This window comes from Anguilla rostrata, chromosome 2 (assembly GCF_018555375.3).
Source record: "Anguilla rostrata isolate EN2019 chromosome 2, ASM1855537v3, whole genome shotgun sequence".
NCBI lineage: Eukaryota > Metazoa > Chordata > Actinopteri > Anguilliformes > Anguillidae > Anguilla > Anguilla rostrata.
The window spans coordinates 52,568,383-52,587,472 of record NC_057934.1 but is presented as its reverse complement, the minus strand read 5'-3'; the positions used below and the strand labels follow the sequence as shown (position 1 = coordinate 52,587,472).

Below are 19,090 nucleotides of genomic sequence, written 5' to 3'. Positions count from 1 at the left end.
ATTTATGTATATGAAAACAGTGCAAAGTAAATCAAACATATCCCTTGGTTCATTATTCTGAGCATATATTCCAATACCATTTCTTAATCAAAAAAACCCAAGACATATATTCTAACGGACTTCAGTATGCATTTCTTAAGAAACTGAAACTGAAATTTAAACAATGGTTCCAGTTGGTTTAAGTCAACTTAAAGAACAAAACAAGTGTTGAAACTGCCATAGCCTATACAGTAGAACCTTCTGCAGGCTATCTATTCACATTTTATTTATGGCCTGGGAAATATATTTGCACATGTTTAGAATACTGTTAAGATATTGTTTCTATTCCAGAGATGGATTAGTAGGAACTAATATGTCCCCCTGTGTATGAAACACTTGATGAGCTACAAGTGGTAAAAGGCATGTGGGTAATCCTCTGGCATGTGCTTTAATCCCAGGCTGAGAAATAAGTTGCTCACAGTATAGCTTGGTGTCTTACTATTTGTTTTATTTGTTAGTTTTTTTGCCTTTTTTGTTGACTTTTTCCCAAATTAAAAATTATTCTGGTTTATACAGTTTTCATCCTCACCCTGATACCATGTCCGTATTTGTGTACAAACAGTTGTCACAATCATTTGTGATTGTGGGTCAGTGAATGTAGCCTTTACACAAAAACCCAATGCACTCACTACAGACCAACGGCTAGTGCATACAGAACAACAAAGAAAATGACACATGGACTGTATTTACACAATTTACAAAGAAAAATGTACAAATGCTACATTTGATTGCACATTTGATTCGGTCATGGTGGATTTAGTTATTTAAGTTTTAAAAAATATAAATGACTTCACTCATCATAAGTGTGTCACATTATAATATGATCATTTTTTTATGACCTGAATGGGGATGCAACTGCTTGTGCATCAAACTGATGTGCAGTTACTCTAAATCGAACAGTAATTGTATTTATTGACTGTCATGTACATGGAAATACATCTTCAAGATGGAAGATAAAAAGGTATTCTGAATACCTATTAAAGTTTAAGACATACTTGGTGGCATCCGATATACTATTTAAGTTCACTTTTTTGTCAACATGTTTACTGAAGACAGGAGATTGATTCGCAGTACTATATGCATTACTTACAGTATAGCATGAACGTAGGGTAAAATTCAAACAGAGAATACATATATGGGCATAATATATATATATATATATATATATATATATATATATATGGCCCATCATTCTTACTTTTCTTTTAAATTGAGAAATAGAGAGTCTTTTGCTCACCATTTGTCAAAGCTTAATGTTGACATTTCGGAGGCTCCCAAGGCAGCCAAAATTGCTCTGATATCAGTATCAAATACTGGCAAATGCTTTCATGAGATGTCTGGGTTAATTAAACAATACATACTGTAAATTAGTGGTGGTAAACCTCACAAAACCTGCATACTTTCCTTTAAATGTATGCTTGTACTGTACATTACCTAATGGTTTATTATGCATAGAAACTGTTACATAATATTTACTAATGTTATCATTTACTGCCAGCTACAGATGTTTTCACTTTTGTTGATATTTTTCAAGTGTAACATTAAAATGCATCTTTAGAGATGTTATACTGTTAACAGCAGTTTCCAGATATAAACATGATCTCATTTCAATCATCTGGAATTACAATTGTCTGAAACTCACACAGTGATTTAAACCAAGCTCAATTCCTTAAACCCCTCTGCATATCTAGAATACCACAGGATTGCACCAAGTTTAAATTACATTTTAGACACTCTCTTTCAAACAAAAACAGATGTTATTCTGCACAATATCACATCAAAACATAATAGCAGTTTTGTCATTGCTAAATTTCATTTGAGGCTTGTAGAATATTCCAAAATGGTAACTCAGAGAATGATCTGATATGATGGATAGGATCTTAGATCCTCAGAGCTCTCCCTTCAGAACCAGGCTGAAACTGTCATCACCCCATTTGCTTTACAAAGGATTATGATCCACCTGCTCAGTCTTTATTTCTGTGTGTGTGTGTGTGTGTGTGAGAGAGAGAGAGAGAGAGAGAGAGAGAGAGAGAGAGAGAACGAGAGAGCGAGAGAGAGAAAAGCCAAATGGCTTTGTTATTTTTATTACATCTGTCTATCTTTAATTTAATTGAAGTAGTTGAAAGTTAAGAAATGGCAATAACAATAAATTATTGAATAACTAAATATTTTTCATTATTTTACTTAGTTCGCTTCCTGTTCAGCTCTATTCACTGGCTCATGTTGAAAGACAGCTACTGTACCAGTCATCAAGTAAAAACATTATGAAGCCTATAGAGAGAAGAAGATGATTAGTATAATATCTTCAAGAATAATGAACATTCTGGCAATCATTCAAAACCAATATGCCTCCATGCAACTTGAATTAACAAAAAGTCAGATGGAGAGTAAGAGGTCTAACAAGAGGGCGGTTCAGATTCACATGACCAAAAGGAGAGGGCCAGTTTGCTTAGCATGCACAATTATCTCAATAAAAGCAGCTCAGAGGAGCCTCCCAAATTATGAAGAGGCCTAACTCATAGCAAACTGTGGTAAGCATTTCCTTTATTTCATGTAATTATAAAACTCTGATTGTGTATTTGCACAGGAGTCACACTTTTCAAATGGACAGTGTATTTATTTTAAAATTATTTATTATAAGAATAAATGGAATTATTCTTCAGAAAGATTAAATAAAAATTAATGTTTCAACAAAAACTATAAAGACCAAAACTTTTTTTGGCATCCTAGGATTTCAATTTTTTTTTCCCTACTTTATTTCTCGTGTTTACTGTTAAATTATTCAATTTTAAACAATGATGTGAATTATCACTGTATTTACTATTGACCAGAGACATCAGAAGTGCATTTACAGTATACTGAGAGCATTGAGTGTAAAAAGTGCATCCAAAATTGTGTTATTCTAATTCAAAACAATTAGTTAATTATAGAATATAAAAGTAAATATAAATCTAAAGAAAAAAACAGCTGGGAAAATATGAATCTGTCTTCTCAACATCTCAACAGAGATCTGTTGTTTAAAATAACTGTGAGCTGTTTCTTTAGTTCAGATTGTTTTTATACAAAATTCAGGAAAGAATTCAGAAGAAATTAAGCAACAAGAATTTACATGAAATAGTATTAATTAATTATTTATTTTTCCATTGTAGAGAAACGGCTTCATCTAACTACACTTGTCTGTGCTGTTTACAGGTAGGAAACCTTGTTCTTTTTTGCTGGGTATTTGTGAAAGGCAATTTTCAGTTATTTCAAATTTTTACCATTCTTGTGAGATTTAACTGAGCAGAAAGCATCTGCCATAGAAGTAAAATTGCTAAGCTAAATTCTGTGCACTGCCTTCATAGTAAATCCTCATCATGAGCACGGATGCAGAGATGGCTGTTTTTGGTGAGGCGGCCATATACCTCCGGAAGCCGGAGAAGGAGAGAATTGAGGCACAAAACAGACCTTTTGATGCCAAGACTGCCTACTTTGTAACCGACCCCAAAGAGCTCTATGTCAAAGGCATAATTCAACAAAAAGAAGGTGGCAAAGTCACTGTAAAAACTGAGGCAGGACAAGTGAGTGTTTACTGTAAACAAGAAATCAAATTATAGTACATATATAGTACATGTGCTTATTAAATTATCGACTGCACTATAAACCAAAATAATTACTTGTTATCCTCTTATTTTTCAGACTGTAACAGTTAAGGATGATGATGTCTGCCCAATGAATCCTCCAAAGTTTGATAAAATTGAGGACATGGCCATGCTGACCCACCTTAATGAAGCCTCTGTGCTATATAACCTCAAAGAGCGTTACGCAGCATGGATGATCTATGTAAGTATTTTATTTTAAATAATACAGCTACACCAAAATCTTTATTTGTGGTTGTTGCTGAGACATTTGATGTTTAACAAATCTGAAATTCTATTTTAGACCTACTCTGGGCTGTTCTGTGTCACTGTGAACCCATACAAGTGGCTCCCTGTGTACAACCAAGAGGTTGTATCGGCCTACAGAGGCAAAAAGCGCATGGAGGCACCACCCCACATCTTCTCTGTCTCTGATAACGCTTATCAGTTCATGCTCACTGGTAATGACTGCACCATATTGCCTATGTAAAACAGACATTATCCATTATTTTTAATTTAATAATAATTAATGAATAAACGTAAAAGACTCCCGCACACAAATACCCTCATCAAAGCATTGATGACCAAAATGTTAGCACAAATAAAACATGAGATCACATAAAATATGATGTGCGGGAGTCATTTACGTTTATTCAAGATTAATTTCCTTGTCCAAGCACCCATGAAAATCAACTAGATGTGCACTTACAGTCCTCTCTACAATAAAATTTAATTAAGATTAAGATTCATCAAGAATATTCATCAAGAATCATGAATGCCACAAATGTTTCTCTTTGCAGACAGAGAAAACCAGTCAGTCCTGATCACGTAAGAGTGCATACTTATATATTTCTAAACATTGTTTTTGTCACTATTTTGAACTATACTCCATATCTAATGTTCACATATTCCTGTTTTTGCTATTAATGCAGTGGAGAATCTGGTGCAGGAAAGACTGTGAACACAAAACGTGTCATCCAGTACTTTGCAACAATTGCGGTCTCTGGTGACAAGAAGAAAGAAGCTGCAGCTGTTGGTAAAATGCAGGCGAGAATCAAATTATTTGTTTTGTCTTAGAATTATTTTTGGAATCCATGTGATGGAGATATCTATGAAAGATGTTATGTTTTCTGTAGGGCTCACTGGAGGATCAAATCATTGCAGCCAACCCTCTGCTGGAGGCATATGGCAATGCCAAGACTGTTAGGAATGACAACTCATCACGCTTTGTAAGTCCTTAATGTTGTATATTTCTGTGTTTCAGTGTCTGTTGAAATTTCAGAGCCAGGTAGGGTGTGATGCTTAGTGCCTCTTCTTTTTCAATCTATGTCAAATATATAGAAACACGCCTTGAAAATGGAATTTTAACTTGCTTACTTTTTTTTAACCGCATTACTGCATATGGGAAATGACCTTTCCATTGTAACAGCTGTGAGTCTTTTTTTTTAGGTTTTTGATGTAGGAATATGCGGATTCCCTTGATTCCACAATATTATGCTTAACTGTGCTAACAGACACCAGTAAAAAGATTATTATTTTTAGATGAATTGATCCAGTCCATTGAGTAAAAAGTCAAATATTGCCATGCCTTTCCCTACAAAGACCAGTTTCCATCTACCTTAAGCAATGGTGACATTTATATCCATTCCCAGAGTTTCTATCATTTATTTGTGTTTGCAATTCACATGCATAAATATAGTAAGAATTGAGAATTCATTATTTTATTCTGAATATGCATTTCCAGGAAAGCAGGATGCCCAAATTAGCTGGTTGCCTGCACATTGTCTTTGTGTGCGTGTGTGTGCGTGCATGTTTGCATGTGTGTGTGCGCGCGCGCGTGTGTGTATATGGGTTGTATAAGTTATGTAATGTACATTTTAAAATCCTTCTGTGTTAATAATTTTAATCAGGGAAAATTCATCAGAATTCATTTTGGAACTACAGGAAAACTAGCCTCAGCTGACATTGAGACATGTGAGTTCTCTATCTCAAACCTAAGACCATTTTCACTGTTGTCACTATGCTTTTGTAGTTTTGTTTTACTTCACTTTAATTTAAACAGATCTGCTTGAAAAGTCCAGGGTGACATTCCAGGTGGCAGATGAAAGAAGTTATCACATCTTCTATCAGATCATGACCAATCACAAGCCAGAGTTGATTGGTAAGATATAATGCCTATGTTCAATTAGCAAATTACTATTTTGGCAGGTTAAGCACATTCTTTATTGTGCACATCTTGCCATGGGTGATGCAAGTGGGGATTTGATAGCTGTGCAGTTGGGATGGGGTCTCACTAAAAAGATGAGTCACGCTGAATTCCAGCTACACGAATTTGGGCTCTATTTTCCAGCCGGTGCATGGTGTGTTGCGAGCTGTCACACTGGCGAAATGGTATTTTCGTTATGGATTTTGACGTGCCTGAGCCTTTTGGTAATTTTGTGAATCGCTGTGCACTGAAGTGGGAGGGGAGCTGCTGCCAGGCGTGTGTTCATCAAGGGATATTTTTGCCCTTTGCCACCTGCGTGCTCAGCCCACCTTGCAGTGGATTGCTAATTTTGGGGCTTCTGCATGCAATGCGTTTGTGATTATAGCCTATTCAAAAGTCAATCAATGGTTTTCATGGATCATAAGCTGTTTAAGTTAACTGATATAAATCTCAGAAGCAGGAAATTCTAAGTGAGTATCAACCTTGAATTTCTTTTTTTTTTTTTTTTTTTACACAGAAATGCTCCTCATCACTACCAACCCCTACGATTTCCCCATGATCAGCCAGGGCCAGATCTCTGTGGCCAGTATTGATGACAAGGAAGAGCTGGTTGCCACTGATGTGAGTGCTCTTATTAAGGTCATACATTTTTCAGTACAATATTCCATTTCTTTTTCCTTATGTGGAATATGCTGTCCCAATTAGACAGCCATAGATATTCTGGGCTTCACAAATGAGGAAAAAAATAGCATCTACAAACTGACTGGTGCAGTGATACATCATGGGAACATGAAGTTCAAACAGAAACAGCGTGAAGAGCAAGCTGAGCCTGATGGCACTGAGGGTAAATACTATGTTTTATATCTTCCATGGTTCAATTTCTGAAAACATCTGATAGATATTTCATTTTAAATGTCAGTTCAACATAATCCAGCCTTGTTAATGCTATTACTTTTTTGGATATAGTGGCTGACAAAGTTGCTTACCTCCTGGGCCTGAACTCTGCTGATTTACTCAAAGCTCTGTGCTATCCCAGAGTGAAGGTGGGAAATGAGTTTGTCACCAAGGGCCAGACAGTTCAACAGGTGAAGAATTCAATTCCAATGAGTCTGAAGTTATTGTGTTATTTTTAACATATATTGCATTTATGTTATTCCTGATTAGCTATCCAGTTTTTCAATGATTATCTTTTTTTAATTGTTGTTCCTTTCTTAGGTGCATAATTCAGTTATGGCCCTGGCTAAGTCCATCTATGAGAAAATGTTCTTATGGATGGTTATCCGTATCAACCAGATGTTGGACACAAAGCAGCCCAGACAGTTCTTCATCGGTGTCCTGGACATTGCTGGATTTGAGATCTTCGATGTTAGTAGTGCATGCCTAAATGTCCATATCTATAATGCAAATAAAACAGATTCCATTCCTGTTAAACCACATATTGTGGTATATAATGAGATAGTGGTATTTAAGTAGACTGTTTTTGATGCTTGTCTCCTAAAACTGGTTATTCACACTATTTTACTGATTACAAATGTGTCTCTACTGCAACATGAAGGTTTACACCTAATCCAAATTATACAAGAATATTGATACATACAGTGTTCTGTGTTTATCAAGGGCTCTCATCTCTTTTCTAACTGACAGTGTACAAAATTATTTACAAACCAAACATCTGTGCACAAACATCTGTCAGCACAATTTAAGTTTTCAATGTTTTTCTTTCTTTGTGTAGTTCAATAGCTTAGAGCAGCTGTGCATCAACTTCACCAATGAGAAACTGCAACAGTTTTTCAACCACCATATGTTTGTACTGGAACAAGAAGAGTACACAAAAGAGGGGATTGAATGGGAGTTTATAGATTTTGGTATGGATTTGGCTGCCTGCATTAATCTTATTGAAAAGGTCAGTATTGAGTTAAAAGAAAATGCATATTTTTTCAGTTTACTTGTGAGTTTAACAAACATTTTCTCTTTTTTAATAGCCAATGGGCATTTTCTCCATCCTTGAAGAGGAGTGTATGTTCCCAAAGGCTTCAGACACAACCTTCAAAAACAAGTTGTATGACCAACATCTTGGTAAAGCTAACTGCTTCCAGAAGCCCAAGCCTGCCAAGGGCAAGACTGAGGCCCACTTCTCTCTGGTGCACTATGCTGGGACAGTGAACTACAACATCTGTGGTTGGCTGGACAAAAACAAGGACCCCCTGAATGAGTCTGTTGTGCAGCTGTACCAGAAATCCTCTCTGAAACTGCTATCTCTTCTCTATGCAAGCTTTTCATCAACTGAAGGTATCTGGGGTGAAATTTCCTTTTACTTGTGAAATGATATATAATAAACATCAGTATATTATTAAGATCAGTTGAAAGTATTTTGTTACAGAATAAGATACCTTCAGAGAAATGAAAGATTGGCATCTTTCATCATGCTGCAATGAGTATTTTAAAAAGAAATTAAAATAACCTTTGCATTTAATCTACATTTTACCCGATTATCATGAAAAAGTCAAAATTTATGAAAATTTGGAAAATAACATTTTAGAAAGGTGAAGAGGTTAGAATCCTCTTTTGGCTTGTATTTATAAATCAGGAATATTAAACCTGTTTGTCATACCATAGTGAATGTCCTAATATAAATTATTAAAGGCACAAAATATATTTTTCATTAAATCTAATCTTTTTAAGTGTCCATTCAAGATTCATTCATGCTGACAACTTTAAAAAAACAATTTTTTTATTTTTGTGCAGAGTCTGGCAGTGGCAAGAAGGGGGGCAAGAAGAAGGGAGGTTCCTTTCAGACTGTGTCTGCTCTGTTTCGGGTACATGTTCCATTGTTCAACTGAGCAATTAAACAATAAGTTTAGAAAACTGATTGGAATTTTTTATGACATTAATTAATATCCAATATATTTTACACTACAGGAGAACCTGGGTAAGCTGATGGCAAACCTGCGAAGCACTCATCCTCACTTTGTACGCTGTTTGATTCCCAATGAATCAAAAACACCAGGTAATGAACTTGTATTCTTTACTGCAAATACCTTCCAATTCTTGCATTTACTGCAGATTGTATTCATTATCAGCTAGCACTTGATCTAAAAATGCATGTCATCAACTTCATAGGTCTCATGGAGAATCATCTGGTTATCCACCAGCTGAGGTGTAATGGTGTGCTGGAAGGGATCAGAATCTGCAGGAAGGGGTTCCCAAGCAGAATCCTATATGGAGATTTCAAGCAAAGGTATGCAGAGTACTATTTTACCAAAGGTAAAATTTAAATATTTAAAATTATAAAATGAACTAAATTTCCATGTCTTCATATTTTTAGGTACAAAGTATTGAATGCCAGTGTTATACCAGATGGGCAGTTCATAGACAACAAGAAAGCTTCAGAGAAGCTCTTGGGGTCAATTGACGTGGACCACACCCAGTATAAGTTTGGACATACCAAGGTAAGACATTAAAACAAATGAGAAGGTACAATGGAATTTTAGAGAAAAATAGATAATAACACTATAACTGCAGAAATCTCTGTACTTACATGAGAGCAAAGTTCTCTGCAAAATACTTTTCATAATGTTTCAATCATGCCTTTTTTACAAGAGCAACTCAACTGGTGTAGGTACATACAGTCAGGAACTGTGTTCTACCTCCCTCTGGGGTTCAGTGAAACAGAGAACACTTGCACATACTCTGTAACTCCCACTGAGCTACAGCTATCAGCAGTCCCCAGACAGGCATGTAAACACAGCTGCTAAAGTTTACAGCAGAGACAAATCTTTAGCTTTAAGTCTAGTCATGGGACCTGCTCTGCATCCAACTGCCAAAGCAGGGATGTTTGTTATGTAAATTAAAGACTGATGTTTGTCTGTAAGTTACATGGGATTCACTGAAACCTTTAATGCAGATTATGCACAATAAACTGTGTGTTATGTACATCTTTTACAATATGCAAAATGAAATGTGTATTACCTTGGTTTGCTTTGCCCACAGACTGCAAACTGCATCTGTTATAGAGCAATGGCAGTGGGCATGCTTTATCATTCATTATATTTTTCATATAATTGTGGTTTAAACCTTAATTAACAATAGACTTAATTGCTAATTGTAAGATGAAATGTAATATTTACTTGCTTTAAAAAAAGTAATTTGACCTATAGTTGTGAATAAAGAGTGAGTTTACACCAAGCAAAAATAAATGTAAACTAAAAATAGCCACAGTGGAACACATTATACGCATTTGTTAACTGTAAGCCCTATTTGTGTTGATGGAAACTAGATAGGCTGAAGTGTTGATCGAGACCCCAAGGATGGCATCTATGGCATAGATCTTTTGCTTTGCCCCCATTAGATCATGGCTGGCTTAGGCTTAGGCCTGTGTGTGCGCACCCAGAATCCTATGTTGTGGAAATATGTGTGAGTGTACACATTGTGAGAGAACATATATGTGTGATTAAAGCTACCAGTGGGAAAAAAATGAACGTTATGTGCATGTGAGCATTGGATATGTCTGACAATACAAAGAGTGAGTGAGTTAAAATATGGAAAGCAAGTCAGAGAAATTAGCCAGATAACTGTCGTGTACTGTGTGCAGCACCCCTCTTTTTTTGAGTAGCATGTACCAAAATGAAGCCTTTACCATTGAAGGTGTTCTTCAAAGCTGGTCTGTTGGGTACCCTGGAAGAGATGCGAGATGAGAAGCTTGCGACACTGGTAACAATGACTCAAGCTCTTTGCCGTGGCTTCCTCATGAGAAAAGAGTTTGTGAAAATGATGGAAAGGAGGTAAAGCTTGATATTATTGCCAGGATTCACTGGCAATAGTACGTTTTCCCTTGAATGACATTCAAAATGGCAAATGTTGTATTTTTTAAATGAACACACTATTTCTTTCATTCTTTTTTGTGAAAAGTAGACTCAAACTGCATTTGTAAAAAAAATAAAAAACGTCAAGCTGATGGACAAATTTTCATGAAATTCTGGCCTATTAAACTTTAGCTTTAGAAAAATTGGCAGAATTTCAATAAAACAATTGACTTTGTTTAAAATGTAAATACTTATCCTATTTTTATACTATAAAAATGTAACCTCATTTTTGGTTTATATTTGTTCCCATTTAAAAAATTAATAACATAAGATTATCTGAAGGTAAACAATACTGATGAACTGGTATGACTGGTAGAGCTTGATATTTATAGAAGATCATGAATTAAAACAAGGACAATAATTCTTCCTATCCCTCTTTTCATTCAGAGAGTCAATTTTCACAATTCAGTACAACATCCGCGCATTCATGAATGTGAAACACTGGCCATGGATGAAGCTTTATTTCAAGATTAAGCCACTTCTGAGGAGTGCAGAAGCAGAGAAAGAAATGGCCAACATGAGGGAGGAATTTTCCAAATGCAAGGAAAATCTAGCAAAGGCAGAAGTGAAGAGGAAGGAGCTTGAGGAGAAAATGGTCACTCTGCTCCAGGAAAAGAATGATCTGCAGTTACAAGTGGCAGCTGTTAGTAGGCTTTTTAATTCTCTCTCTCTCTCTCTCTCTCTATCTGTCTGTCTCTCTCAAAATGTCTTTGACACAGTAAAATATCACTAAAATCAATTCCATCCACACTGATTCAGCATTGAATATCTTGCTGTGCATTTTTTAAAATTATTATTCACGCTTTGAATAAATTCCATAATTTATATATTTTTCAAAAGTTTTGAAAGTTTATTTCTGAATTTAGGAAAGTGAAAGTCTCTCAGATGCAGAGGAGAGGTGTGAGGGCCTAATAAAAAATAAAATACAACTTGAAGGAAGACTGAATGAGTTAAATGAGAGGCTGGAGGATGAAGAGGAAATGAATGCTGAACTGACTGCCAAGAAGAGGAAACTGGAGGACGAATGCTCTGAGCTGAAGAAAGATATTGATGACTTAGAGCTTACCTTGGCCAAAGTGGAAAAAGAGAAACATGCCACAGAGAACAAGGTCAAATTACACTACTATATGATAACAATCATGTAACTTTGACTTAAACGTCTTTACTTTATATATAATGTAATAATAAATAATATAAACAATCTATAAGAACTATAATGTAATTTATGTGCTTTAATGGTTATTTGTTTAGTTACGGCATAATTCATATGAATATGAACATACATATTTGCACCAATTCACCAATTAGGTGAAAAACCTGACTGAGGAAATGTCATCCCTGGATGAAACCATTGCTAAGTTAACCAAGGAGAAGAAAGCCCTCCAAGAGGCACATCAGCAGACCCTTGATGATCTGCAGGCAGAGGAAGACAAAGTCAACACTCTGACCAAAGCCAAGGCAAAGCTTGAACAGCAAGTGGATGATGTAAGTTTCAGGTCAATGGTAAGACAATGAAGGACTTTGAACTAGATGAACTCAATTAATGCATTACCTTTTTCACAGCTTGAAGGTTCTCTGGAACAAGAGAAGAAAATCCGTATGGACCTTGAGAGAGCCAAGAGAAAACTTGAAGGCGACCTGAAACTTTCCCAGGAATGCATAATGGATCTGGAAAATGACAAACAGCAGTCAGACGAAACGAATAAGAAGTGAGTTTAAACACTGAAATATTCATTAAAACGCTTTCATCATAAAAATTCCCTTTAATGTTTGCTGATGTTTTTTGAAACCCCATAGAAAGGAATTTGAACTAAGTCAACTTCTTGGAAAGATTGAAGATGAGCAAGCACTTGGTGGTCAGTTGCATAAGAAAATCAAGGAGCTGCAGGTAACACTAGACTTTTCAAAATAACTATTCCTATGACAGTTTCACAACCCCTGGATTCAGGCACGATTTGTATGTCAATCTATAGGCCCGCACTGAAGAACTGGAAGAGGAAATCGAGGCTGAACGTGCTGCCCGGGCCAAGGTAGAGAAGCAGAGAGCAGAACTCTTTAGGGAACTGGAGGAGATCAGTGAGAGGCTTGAAGAAGCTGGTGGGGCAACCACAGCTCAGATTGAGATGAACAAGAAGCGTGAAGCTGAGTTCCAGAAACTGCGGCGTGATCTTGAGGAGTCCACTCTTCAGCATGAGGCCACGGCTGCTGCCCTCCGTAAGAAGCATGCAGACACCGTGGCAGAGTTAGGAGAACAAATCGATAACCTTCAACGTGTCAAACAGAAGCTGGAAAAGGAGAAGTGTGAATTCAAAATGGAGATTGATGACCTGTCCAGCAACATGGAAGCTGTAGCAAAAGGAAAGGTAACTGTAAAAGAAAATGATAAAATGCATGCATTCACATTGATTATTATGATATGATTTTTTGTGATATTTTACATCGATATTTCTTTGATTATTCAGGTTAATCTTGAGAAGATGTGCAGGACTCTTGAGGACCAACTTAGCGAACTGACGCTAAAAAGCGATGAAAATGCACGCAGTATAAATGATATCAGTGTACAACATGCAAGGCTTCAAACAGAAAATGGGGAAATTTCTCGGCAGCTAGAAGAAAAGGAAGCCCTGGTGTCGCAGCTAACAAGAGGCAAACAGGCTTTCACTCAGCAAATTGAGGAGCTGAAGAGACAAATGGAAGAGGAAGTTAAGGTAAAATATCCAACTTGATATAGTTTGTGTAGTTAATGTATCTAAGTTCAACCTTACATTATCCACTTGTGCCTTTCATACAGGCGAAGAATGCCCTTGCCCATGCTCTACAGTCAGCCCGCTATGACTGTGACCTGCTGAGGGAGCAGTATGAGGAGGAGCAGGAGGCCAAGGCTGAGCTGCAGCATAGAATGTCCAAGGCCAACAGTGAGGTGGCTCAGTGGAGATCCAAATATGAAACTGATGCCATTCAACGCACTGAGGAACTTGAGGAAGCCAAGTAACTCTCCTGTTTCTATAACTACATTTGTTGTTCATATTTTATTCAAACACCACTTGAAATCATTAAATGTAATAAGTTCTAATAAAGTTTTAATTACTGTCACTCTCCTTAGGAAAAAACTTGCTCAGCGTCTGCAGGATTCTGAGGAACAAATTGAGGCTATGAACTCAAAATGTGCCTCTTTGGAAAAGACCAAGCAGAGATTTCAGGGTGAAGTGGAGGACCTCATGATTGATATGGAGAGAGCAAATGCTTTGGCTGCTTCTCTTGACAAGAAGCAAAGAAACTTTGACAAGGTATTCAAGCAAACAAACCCCACCCATGATGAAGCCATTTGAGTCTAATTTCCTTTGGAATTCACTTAGTGGCTGCATTAAATACTCTTGTCTCAGAGTCTCCTTACAGACATGATAAAATGAAAAATATTTTTTAAAAATAATAATTTCAGGTTTTAGCAGAATGGAAGCAGAAGTTTGAGGAAGGCCAGGCAGAGCTGGAAGGAGCTCAGAAAGAGGCTCGTTCTCTCAGCACTGAGCTCTTCAAGATGAAGAACTCCTATGAGGAAGCTCTGGATCAGCTGGAGACCCTGAAGCGAGAGAACAAGAACTTGCAACGTATTGCTTTTCTCTCTTATTCCTGTTTGCTTTTTATCATAAAAAATTATTTTTGTACTACTGTACAAAAACAGCAATTTACAGAATATTAACATTACTTTAATCTATTAAGTTAGGTTAATTTAAGTTATTATCAATACTGTTCTTCTTGTGTGAATACCAGAGGAAATCGCAGACCTAACTGAGCAGATTGTTGAAACTGGAAATACTGTTCATGAGCTGGAGAAGGCAAAGAAGACAGCTGAGACAGAGAAAGCAGATGTCCAGACTGCACTGGAGGAAGCAGAAGTATTCATCAAATATACATATACAATTACTATTTACCTTTGCACGAACTGTCATGCTTGCTGTGATGCTGTCACATAAACAGATAATTTACAGGAGGTGTTTGCAGCTAATTTCTTAGGAGGCACTTATGTCAGAAATGTTTCTTCATCAATTAGATCATACAAACACACACAGATATACACTCATGCACACACCTATATGCATAGTAGTACCACTGACATATAAACCTAAAAGATATGTCAGCAGCCAAGTCAAGCAGAAAGTTTTTAAATGAGTGTATTCGTACATGATTTTCAAAGTTATGAATGTTTAACCACTTAAACTATTTAGAAATGCTACATGATTTGGAAATCCTACACGATTTACTGCATATAACTGCAAAAACTGGACATTCATTTAATTTAAAATACATCTTATATTTAATGAATTCTCTTTTAGGCTTCACTGGAAAATGAGGAATCCAAGATTCTCCGTGTTCAGCTAGAGCTCAACCAGATCAAGTCTGAAGTGGACAGAAAGATTGCTGAGAAGAATGAAGAAATGGAGCAGATGAAACGAAATAGCCAGCGAGTCATAGAATCAATGCAGAGCACCCTTGATGCAGAGGTCAGGAGCAGGAACGATTCCCTCAGAGTCAAGAAGAAGATGGAGGGAGACCTCAATGAGATGGAGGTTCAGCTGAGTCATGCCAACCGGCAGGCTGCTGAAGCCCAGAAACAGCTGAGGAATGTACAGGGACAACTCAAGGTAACTTCACTGTGTCCTGCACACTTTGGGCCATATTTACTAAGGGTAGCATTTTTCATAATACTAAGGTACCACACCGGAGGTAACGCAAGTAAAATGAGAGAAATGCGGCATCCCTAAACTAAAAATAATGCATTATATATCAGAAAAATAACTTCTGGGGCAAATTTTTACTTGCCTCACTCAAAAACAGTTCTCGAATGTCTGAATTGTGTGTGTACAAATTTGAAATGGCTACTGTAGTAGCAGTGTACAAAAAGTTCCGTCTATCCCCTACATTGCAAGGTTTTAGTCTTTGATGAAGCATGTTGTCACTGACAGATTACTGTAACGGGGGAAGGAGAGCTCAGCAAGAACTCTGTTGACAGGCTGTCAAACATTTCATTAAAACAGCTGACAAGAACTGGAATTTTGATCTCAGCACATTATAGAATCTACATTGTCGCATTGTGTTTTTCTCATTTGCATTTGGCAATATGGTGAAAATGCTACAGGTCTAGCTTATAGGCTACAAGTCATACATGTTGCATGACCGATGACCGTTTCCATCTAAAGCACTAAAATCAGAGAAACAATAAAAATGGGGATCGTAATGGAACTGGTAAAAATGGCAATAATCACAAATCCCCCCAGAGCGAATAAGGACTCAAATACTCTATAGAAATACTCAAAATTCCCACCAGACATTTGAGCACTAAAAATCATCCAAATACCCATCCCTCGTAAATACCTAGCTAAATTGAAAACATGCGCCAATGTTGAATTTTGCTCCACTGACACCAATTTGCGGCATGCTTAGTAAATATGGCCCTTTGTCTGTTGGCCATCACTATTCTACATCTTCTGTATTTGTGGACTGGACTGAATTTTAATTGAGCATAACTGATTTTAATAGGATGCCCAACTCCACCTTGATGATGCCTTAAGAGGAGAGGAGGACCTGAAAGAACAGGTTGCTATGATGGAGCGTAGGAATACCCTGATGCAGGCTGAGATTGAAGAGCTGAGAGCTGCTCAGGAACAAACAGAGAGAAGCCGAAAAGTGGCTGAGCAGGAGCTGGTGGACACCTGTGAAAGAGTGGTGCTGCTTCATTCCCAGGTGGGTCAATAAGTTTATAATATGCAACTTGCTTGGCGTTGGTGTGTCCTTTAAGAAGCATTACATTGTCACGAGGCATCCTTAAATTGATCTACACAGGCCTACAATACAATGTATTCTTTGCTCAATGAAAGGTATGGTTCTGTTTTCAGAACACAAGCCTGATCAACACCAAGAAGAAGCTTGATGCTGACCTTGCCCAGCTCCAGGGTGAAGTGGATGATACTATCCAAGAAGCACGAAATGCAGAGGAAAAGGCCAAGAAAGCCATTACTGATGTGAGTTAACAGGAAAAGAAAACAATTTTGAATATACTAATGTTGTTGGGTTTGCAGGTATTCCACCCACCAAGTAACAGGTTTTTGAGACATACTCCACACCTATACATCCAATTGTTGGATACACAGATGGCATTATTATTTTACACATAAGGATGTGCATGTGATACTATTTTGGGTGATAAAGCACATTTGTAAAAACCTTAAAACAAACCGCCACTAAATACATAGGAAAACCTATAATATAAACCTCTGTTCATTGGTGGATATGACCCCTCTTTGTACTGGAGAGATATTATGAAACGTCACATTGGATTTTCTGTTCTGTCTTCAATCCAGAGCCTGATTGGCTCATAATTACTCTTCTATGAATGTGGCCCTAAATAATTTTTTAATTGTTCAGGCTGCCATGATGGCAGAGGAACTAAAGAAGGAGCAGGACACCAGTGCTCATCTGGAAAGAATGAAGAAGAACCTGGAGGTCACAGTCAAGGACCTGCAGCATCGTCTGGACGAGGCTGAGAATCTGGCCATGAAGGGCGGAAAGAAACAGCTCCAGAAACTTGAAGCTAGAGTAGGCTATGGCTTTCTGGTCAAGACTAACCTTGGTCAAATTTCAAATGTGTGGTTTACTCACTTGTGTTTTACGTAGAACTTTTTTCTTACATTAATCCTATCATTTATAGGTCCATGAGCTGGAGAATGAGCTTGAAGCTGAACAAAAGCGTGGAGCTGATGCCATTAAAGGTGTCCGCAAATATGAGAGAAGAGTCAAGGAGCTCATCTACCAGGTGTATTATTATCATCAGTGACTGAAAAAATAGTTTTATATAACTACTGAAAGGTACACATTTTCATACTTTTGAATTTACTATAGACAGAGGAGGACAAGAAGAATGTAAATCGGCTCCAGGATTTGGTGGACAAGCTGCAGCTGAAAGTCAAAGCTTATAAGAGGCAGGCTGAAGAAGCTGTAAGTCAAAGTTCAATTACAATAATTGTTTTTAATTGCATTATATTCAACACGTTTTAAACCTCTTTTCAGGAGGAGCAAGCTAACACTCACCTGTCCAAGTTCAGGAAGGTGCAGCATGAACTGGAGGAGGCTGAGGAGCGTGCTGATATTGCCGAGGCCCAGGTCAACAAGATGAGAGCTAAGAGCCGTGACATGAGATTGAAGGTTAGTTGAAGAAGAGGCTTAATGGGATGAACACCTAACTATATATCCAGACTCCATTTCTCCACATAAAGATTACCATGCCTTTTAGGAGGTTATGAATAGTCCACATAAACTTATTCAAAATGTTTCAACATGAATGCTTAACACTGAGCACCAAAGACCTGAAATACACAAAATTTCCAAAAGTATGTGGACACCCCTTCTAATTAGTGGTTTGGCTATTTCAGCCACATCTATTACTAACAGGTGCATAAAATCAAGCATACAGCCATGCAATCTCCATATACAAACATTGGCAGTAAAATTGGTCGTATTGGAGAGCTCTGTGACTTTCAAGGATTTCCAAGAAGTCAGTTTGTGAAATATCTGCCCTGCTGCTAGAGCTGCCCCGGTCAACTGTAAGTGCTGTTATTGTGAAGCGGAAACGTATAGGAGCAACAACAGCTGAGCTGCAAAGCGATAGGCCACACAGGCTCACAGAATGGGACCGCTGAGTGCTGTGTGTAGTGTGTAGCATGTAAAAATCATCTGTCCTCAGTTGCAACACTCACTACAGAGTTTCAGTCCACCTGTGGAAATGACGTCAGTGCAAGAACTGTTTGTCAAGAGCTTCACACAAGCCTAAGATCACCATGCGTAACGCCAAGCATCGGCTGGATTGACGTAAAGCACACCGCCACTGGACTCTGGTGCAGTGGAAACGCCTTCTCTGGAGTGATGAATCATGCTTCACTATCTGGCAGACTGACAGATGAATCTGCATTTGGCATAATGCATAGTACCAACTGTACTGGCCTGAATAGTGCCAACTGTAAAGTTCGGTGGAGCACGAATAATGGTTTGGGGCCATTTTTCATGGTTAGGGCTAGGCCCTTTAGTGCCAGTGAAGGGAAATCTTAATGCTAAGGCATACAATGATATTCTGGAGAACTGTGTGCTTCCAACTTCATGGCAACAGTTTAGGGAAGGACCTTTCCTGTTTCAGCATGACAATGCCCCCATGCACAAAGCATAAAGAAATGGTTTGCTGAGTTTGGTGGGGAAGAAATTGACTGGCCTGCAGAGCTCTGACCTCTACCCCATCTAACACCTTTGGGATGAATTGGAAAGCGACCGGCGAGCTAGGCCTTATGCCTAACATCAGTGCCCAGCCTCAGGAATGCTCTTGT

At 37.6% G+C, this 19,090-nt stretch overlaps 1 protein-coding gene across 1 annotated transcript; it reads left to right on the top strand.

The window, feature by feature from the left end:
- The first annotated feature begins 3,393 nt into the window (after positions 1 to 3,393).
- Positions 3,394 to 17,930, top strand: LOC135248418 (myosin heavy chain, fast skeletal muscle-like). The gene is made up of 37 exons (XM_064323046.1): positions 3,394 to 3,603; positions 3,728 to 3,861; positions 3,961 to 4,117; positions 4,457 to 4,484; positions 4,589 to 4,703; positions 4,793 to 4,885; positions 5,567 to 5,630; positions 5,719 to 5,817; positions 6,380 to 6,483; positions 6,568 to 6,706; positions 6,829 to 6,947; positions 7,078 to 7,227; positions 7,595 to 7,765; positions 7,845 to 8,151; positions 8,608 to 8,678; positions 8,782 to 8,869; positions 8,983 to 9,100; positions 9,188 to 9,311; positions 10,507 to 10,643; positions 11,112 to 11,367; positions 11,591 to 11,833; positions 12,033 to 12,209; positions 12,288 to 12,433; positions 12,522 to 12,612; positions 12,698 to 13,087; positions 13,187 to 13,432; positions 13,516 to 13,712; positions 13,828 to 14,011; positions 14,164 to 14,329; positions 14,493 to 14,617; positions 15,056 to 15,364; positions 16,260 to 16,463; positions 16,616 to 16,741; positions 17,145 to 17,315; positions 17,428 to 17,532; positions 17,619 to 17,714; positions 17,787 to 17,930. The coding sequence occupies exons 1-37, from the start codon at positions 3,396 to 3,398 to the stop codon at positions 17,928 to 17,930; spliced, it is 5,802 nt and encodes a 1,933-aa protein (XP_064179116.1). The 5' UTR covers positions 3,394 to 3,395.
- Positions 17,931 to 19,090: the final 1,160 nt, after the last annotated feature.

What these genes read in the sequence shown, in the direction of transcription:
- LOC135248418 (XM_064323046.1), top strand. Translation starts at nt 3,396, where the DNA reads ATGAGCACGGATGCAGAGATGGCTGTTTTTGGTGAGGCGGCCATATAC. An exon ending in TTATCAGTTCATGCTCACTG is followed by an intron (nt 4,118 to 4,456) that starts GTAATGACTGCA and finishes TTCTCTTTGCAG; the next exon opens with ACAGAGAAAACCAGTCAGTC. An exon ending in AGAGAACAAGAACTTGCAAC is followed by an intron (nt 14,330 to 14,492) that starts GTATTGCTTTTC and finishes TGTGAATACCAG; the next exon opens with AGGAAATCGCAGACCTAACT.